This window comes from Nannospalax galili, unplaced genomic scaffold (assembly GCF_000622305.1).
Source record: "Nannospalax galili isolate Female #2095 unplaced genomic scaffold, S.galili_v1.0 scaffold611, whole genome shotgun sequence".
In the NCBI taxonomy this organism is placed as follows: Eukaryota; Metazoa; Chordata; class Mammalia; order Rodentia; family Spalacidae; genus Nannospalax; species Nannospalax galili.
In genome coordinates, this window is record NW_008330486.1 from 1,074,157 (window position 1) to 1,081,186 (window position 7,030).

Genomic DNA, 7,030 nt, shown 5'->3' on the forward strand with positions numbered 1-7,030 from the left:
TGCTTGGATCTGCTTGCAAAATGTGAGAAGACGAATTTCCCTCAATTTAAATCGTTGTGTTATTCATAGAAAAACAATGTTTCTAATTGCAACCTGGAATTACTGAATGGCAACGTGACTTAACATTCTCCACCAGATCATGCTTATTTATGTTTATTATACTTTGTGATTCTGGGTTACAAATGTAAGACAAAAGCAACAGTAGCTAACATTCTACCACAAATTCTTCACCTTGGAGTGCCTAGAAGGTTCCCTTACTGCACTATTTGTCTGGTAAGCAACATTTTGAGTGATTTGCAAATTTTTATTCTAAGAAAACATCGGAAATAATACTTGTATAACAAAATAATTGACACTGACATAAAAACTTTATTATAATAATAAATGACACAGTATTATTGTATGATTATTGTATCAATGAATTTGAATTCTTGTCTTTTGGGCAAGTTTCCTCTTAGATATAAACATTAATAATATGGAAAAAATTAAGCCCTGGATTTTCCAGAGAAACAAAAATCCTGTAACATCCTTTTACTACCAGTTGTCCAGATGTCCCAAAGAACAGATGGCAAAAGGGGCACCAATGTATTCTACTGTTCAACTAAATCAGGCCATTTGTTAGCAAAGAATTCGTGTGCAATGCTATCCTCCTGCTTCTTCTTTGTTACATAGGATTACTAAAATCAAAACCATTACCAACAAGTATCCCCACCCCCCACTATAGATAGGTGAGATTTTGTAAGACCTGTAAAGATCTGTAGCAGGCTCTTACCAGGGAGTGAAGTGAGTTTTCATAGCTTGGGGATGAAGGAGCTTGCCCTCCAGCTCTGGGCCACTGACTGGTACCTGTTAAACCAAAAAGCACCCACACATTTGGGTTAATGCAGTGTCTTGATCATGGTCTAAAGGAAAAGGCAAAGATACTCACTAATTGCAAATAAATTTACATGGAAAATCTTGTTCAGTTTTCAGCATAGTATCAATTACTTATATGCCCCAAACATCAGAACAATGTTTCATAATTAATACAACAACTTAGGAAGCTAAGAAAATAGGGAAAAAAACTACAAAACATGGCTACCTAGATTCTTTGAGCTTTGTCTGCATGTGTACATGTCTAGAGAAAATGCACTTCTCATGTACACCCTTTTTACTGTCTGTCGTCCCACTGTGGCTTGGCAGTCTTAGACAAGGTTATTAATGATATCATTATTACTTATGTTTCTCTGCACAATAATTTGCTTAACTACCTGTTACATCATCACTGGACATTTTGGTTGCTATTCAGCATGTATTATGAATGCTGCTATAATATATACAATGTCTTTTTCTTTGTGGGAGATGTTTCCAAGTTAAGTAATATCGCTCAGTTAAAAGGATACACATGCTTATGTGTATTTACTGACAGTATCTTTAGCAATGCATAGATGAACCAATTTCAAATGGCTTGAATGCACTGGAGTACCTGCTGAAAAACTTCCCAGTTTAATCTACATCAAAATGTATTATTTAATTTGGAAAGTATAAATGTAAAAACTTTTGTTAAATGGTATTTATTCTTTGATGTTAGAAAGTAGAAATATGAAATCAATGTTATTCTTCTTTAAAGATCTGGCAACAACCTGAATTCCTACCTAAAGTGGGAAGTTGAAGGTTTACTTATTTGTCTTGCATATTGCTGAGTGAGGTTGAATCTGTGTCCCAAGACTGTGATGTTGCAGAGCTCTGCCATATTGGGGAAGCTACCATAACTGCAATTTATTTGGTACCTCAGAGGTCAAACTCAACTACTATATTCATTTTAGCCTAATACTACCATTTAATTACTGAACAACCTGGGAACTATATGTCATTAATTTCACAGTTTACAACTGCACAAGTTGGATACAAATTCCTTTTTTGGGGGTCTTTTTGAGACAGGGTCTCCCTGGAGCCCCAGCTGGTCTGGAACTCACTATATAGACCAGGGTGGCCTTGAACTCACAGAGAACCACCTATCTTTAACTCCTGTGCTGGGATTAAAGGTGTGTACCACCATGCCTGGCTGGATAGAGATTCTTCATAGTCTCATTAGATTTAATAATTAATTACATATTGTTCTGATTATACAACTTTTCAAACCTAAAATCGTGAGGGAAAACATGTTCTTTTTTTTTTTTTTCTTCTAAGCAAAATTTTTTAAGGACCATTAAAGGCTTCCTGCTAGACACATAAATGCAAGCACAAATCAACCAGATTCTAGATGATCAGTCAGCACGGTTCCACACTCTCAATGCTCACTGAGCACTGATGTACAATTCTTTAGGTGTGTTTATGGGGGAGTTGATCATAATCCAAAGACCTAAAATACTGAAAAAAATCATTTCAATCATTTTGCTTCCCTCTTCTCCCCCCACCCTCTTATGTGATCAGCTTGTGATAGGAGCCAGATCATCAAATTAGTTGTTTCTGAAGTGGTTAAAGACTCCAGGACAGTCAGTCTGCACTCAGGTACTTTGTAACACAGGTAAGTTTCTGTGGTTCATTAGCTTGATGTTAAGGAAGCAGATGTCTGCTAACACCACTCACATGAGTAATCATGTACACTTGGAAGGTGTGTGTGTGGTGTTGGGGACTGAACTCAGGGTCTTACACAGGTTAGGCAAGTGTCCTACCACTCACTGAACTATACTCACTAGGACTACATTCATGACTTTTAGATGGTGATATGGAGAAATCATGTAATGGACTAGCCAGATGGCTGAGCAGGTAAAGGCACTTGCTGTCAAGTCTGACACCCTTAGTTCAATCCCTGGAACCCACCAGGTAGAAGGAAAGAACTGATTCCTGCTAGTTGTACTCAGACCTCCACATGTATGCACCATGACACTCATACGCCCACAAATATACATACAAAGAAACCATGCCGAAGGTCTACTTTCGAAATATCACCCATTTAACAATAAAAAGCCAGATCTATGCTTAAACCTACTTTGTTTTTATTATGATTATAGACTGGGCTATCAATGGTCACAGCACAGGGTTCAAGTAAAATACCAACAGGGTTAGATCAGTGATACCTGTTTCAGCTTCATACAAATTCTGAGCTGCACTTCACGGACAAAGGTCCTATAACTACACCTAGTCACCCCTACATTTCATATTACTGGTCACAAAGGAGACGAGTGTATGGTTATTTAAGACAGAGTTCGCTCAGAAGTCAACATGGTATCTGGTAAATCTCAAAGGAGAGTGCAGACATTTAGTAGAGGGCAAGGATATAGTACAGTAGTAGAGTGCTTACTTAGCATGCTCAAGTCCCTGGGTTTGATTCCTAGTCTGTACCATACAAAAAATAAAACAAGGAAGAAAAAAATAACCCAAAGTTTAGATACTAAGATTTAGTGTATCTATAATCTGATTGATCCATAGTATCAATTTTATGAGCTTTGAGTATAAAATAGGATGAATGGTTTTTGTGTTTAGTCTGCCTTACAAAGATGATCTTAGGAGATATGAAAGCACACCATAAATCTAAATGTCTTTCTGGAAATGAGACATTAATACCACCTCTTTCTGATTATAGATTTATAATGTAATAAATAAAAAGGGTAACTACTCCAAGATGTCTGCAGTCTGGGGCACTGGGGCCTTATTAGCTATGGATGAGATTTCCAGGGCTGAAATAGGATTCAGATTATAGAGATGGACCATAGCTCTAGCTAGCATGCATCTAACATGAAATAGATCTGTAGCTCCATCTCTTTGTAAAACTAATACATAAATAAAACATGCAGGTTAAATTTAGAATTATATTGGTGCCTCTAGCATGTAGTCACTAACTACAGTACCAGATGAATGGGGAGATGAACAAGCTGAAGTCTCAGTGACTTACCAGCTGCCCTGGTTACCTGGTGTTTGGTGGTAGACATGTACACAGGGTTTGGGCTCCTAATTCTATTAGACAAGCATGAGCTTTGTAAGAAACAATTTCTATAATTGCCGTAAGTTTTTAACTCACTGGCCATCCTAAAAAGGGAGTTCTCACGCTAGAAGAATTATAGTAAATCTACTTGGTATTAAAAATTACTGAACACTGGGGCTGGAGAGATGGCTCAGCAGTTAAGAACACTGGCTGTTCTTGCAGAAGACCTGGGTTCAAATCCCAGCACCCACATGGCAGCTAACAACTGTCCGTAACTCCAGTTCCAGGGGATCCGACAGCCTTTTCTGTTCTCCACGGGCATTGCATGACACTGGTGCACTTACCTACATGCAGGCAATGCACTCATACACATAAAATAAAAATAATAAATAAAATATTTTAAAAAATCACCGAACAATTATAGACAAGCTAGGTGGGTGAGCAGGGTAAGAGCTGAATTATTTGCTGAAAATATGGGAAGGTTTTGATCATAAAATATAAATTTATGTAGTGTTTTTGATTTGTTCTCACTCTGAGAAGGGCTTAGGAAGCACTTCACGTAATAGAATTGGTTTACAAATTAAGAGAACAGTACTTTTCTGTGTGGCTAAAGGAATTTCTAATATTTCACATATTTTCTTATTTCATTCATTAGTTGTTTTTCTTTGTAATTTTGCCTTGAACTCAAAACTTTCACAGGTCTTTCCCCTATGCTTGGAAGTAGGTAGAACGTCCTAATCTTTATAGAACTGTGGAATGTTCTAGCCTCCACACCTCCACCCCAGTTGCCCTCTGTATCTGTGACTTGAGGAAGAGGAGAGGCACTTTCTCACATCCTCACCTTTGTGCTCTTCTTTTTAAAAAAAAATTATTATTTTTATTTTGTGTATTAGTGCATGGCCAGCATGTATGTAAGTGCATACATGTTGTGCAATGCCCATGGAGGTCAGAAGAGGGTGCCAGATCCCCTGGAACTGGAGTTATGGATAGTTGAAGCCAGTGCTCTTAACCACTAAACTCTCCTCCAGCCCCATGCTCTTTCCTTTACTCACAAAAATTGCTTTCTTCCTTTTAAAATCCTGTTCTTCATATAGCCTGTGCCTTACCCTGACCATAATCAGAGTGAATACTGTGGCTTTATTTTCATCTTACTTTCTCAACTAGACTAAAAACTTGCTGAGGACAAGCAAGTGATTTAACACCAGGCATGCCCACAGGTGATTAAAAACAAATGTACTGATTCAATTCTTACTGTGAAGGTTCTGAGGGCTGTTTCCGGATACTAAGGTTTTCCTTGCTTCTCTCTCAGAAGACGGTAAAGACAGACGGGATGTTCTCCTAACACAAGTGCTATGTCATTTTCTAAACTGTGGTAGGCACAGTCATTTTCCTTTACCTTTTACAGGACCCTAAGTTTGTTCAGGGGGTGGGGGTGGGGATAGGTCTGCTCTGTCCTAGTATGAACCATAAGAGAGTAATTCTGTTACAACTTTGGATAAATCCTAAAACGTAAGATAAACAAGGGAATTCCATTTCTGCTGCAGGTAGCTGCTGTGGTAGGAACAATGCTCGCCAATGCAACATGAGAACTCTATGGAAGAGGCTTCTGGAAAAGGTTTCTTAAGAGACAAGGAAGAAATGGTCCCTCTTCCTCTACTGGACTCATGTGGTACCTCCAGCCCCAGAAAGAACTGCCAGAAGGTGGATCAGGAACTCTGATCTGCAGTTCTACAGCTAACGTATGGGCTTCTTGTCCCCTAACATGCTCTTTCATGTTGAAGTTAGCAGGGATCAGAGTTCTTTCTCCTACCATCTTCAAGCATCATAATTAGTTCTAGAAGCTCCTCAAAAATGCTCTCTAAATAAAGATGTATGCATGCTCCTGGTTTGGAAAGTTGCCAAGAAAAATGAGGTGGATTAATCCAAGACTGACAATCATGAAGCTGCCAAAGTGGCTCTGTGCCTGTGTGTCTGTCCTCAATGATCCTGTGCTGACTCTGACTGATGCTCAGGCATAAGAAGTAGGGTTAACTGAGGTTGACCCACCCATTCTAGATAAGAGATCAAAGCCACATAAAGGCACAGAGTAATCTCCATACATTATTTAGGAGCTCTTTGCTTTTGTGTCTTTCCCTTTTGACTGTGAACACTTTATCACACAGTGCTTTTCTTTCTTCCAATCTCTGCTCTGTCAGGGTGTGTGCATGTGCAGGGGAAGTAGAGATAAAAACAGGAGACAGAAGACAGGAGAGATGTGCCTTCATGAAAAATAGCCTTTGGTGTTTCAGTGGGACTATGTGAAAGTATGTTTCTCTATGACTACTGAGCTGCAGACAGGTCTACCAATACCTCTACTACCCAATTTAGGAGTCTACATTCTGATCAGTTAGCTGAATTATGGGGGGGGGCACATTATCACTAAGTCAGGACCATTTAACAATGGCAGAAAGGTAAGGCTTTGCTTAGGATGGCGTTCAGTTTCACTCATATCCCTTCACAGGTGCTGAACTCCAGTGTGATCATCCTCCCACTGTTAATTTAAACTAACAAGACAATGGTAGACCGAGGAGAGACAGTAGGCTGTAGAGTCAGAACACACGCAGACACCTCAGATGATAGAGTCAAACAGGCTGTTGCAGAAATGATGCTAATGATTTTGGTAAAACCATGCCAAGAGGGAGAACAAGGCTACAGTCACATCATTCTTCCTGGAACTTCAGCTCTGTTAACAGCTTTAAGCCTTGCCTATGTGGGCAACAGCTGTTCAACTTTTACTAGACAGCTGAAGTCACAGTATCTAAAAAGTGGCAGAGCCTGCTAATAGCCAAGAGCAGCTGCCACAGCGCATCATGACCACCAAGGAACATGGTTGAGCAGAGGCCTGGGGCTGACACAAAGCACAGGTGACAGCAAGAGCCCAGATTTCAAGAAACCCTGCACAACACAAAAAGGCTTAACAACAACCAAGATGCTTGATTTAACTGTAGCTTGATTAGGAAAACAGAACTGTTTCTGAGGTTAACTGGTGCTGGAGAAATATGACAATTTTACTCAGCTGTCTTCTTCAAAACAAACGTTTTTCCTTAGCAAGTTTTTTTTTTTTTCCTCTAAATGTTGTTTAGAAAA

The 7,030-nt window shown here is 39.2% G+C and overlaps 1 protein-coding gene across 13 annotated transcripts in view; it reads right to left on the reverse strand.

The window, feature by feature from the left end:
* Tcf12 (transcription factor 12) overlaps positions 1-7,030 on the reverse strand; it is a 388,060-nt gene that overhangs the window by 32,026 nt on the left and 349,004 nt on the right. For all 13 annotated transcript variants that reach the window (XM_029570687.1, XM_017801872.2, XM_029570681.1 and 10 more), the window contains one exon: positions 773-846. In XM_029570687.1, coding sequence (XP_029426547.1) covers positions 773-846 — 74 coding nt within the window. The remainder of the gene's footprint in view (positions 1-772; positions 847-7,030) is intronic.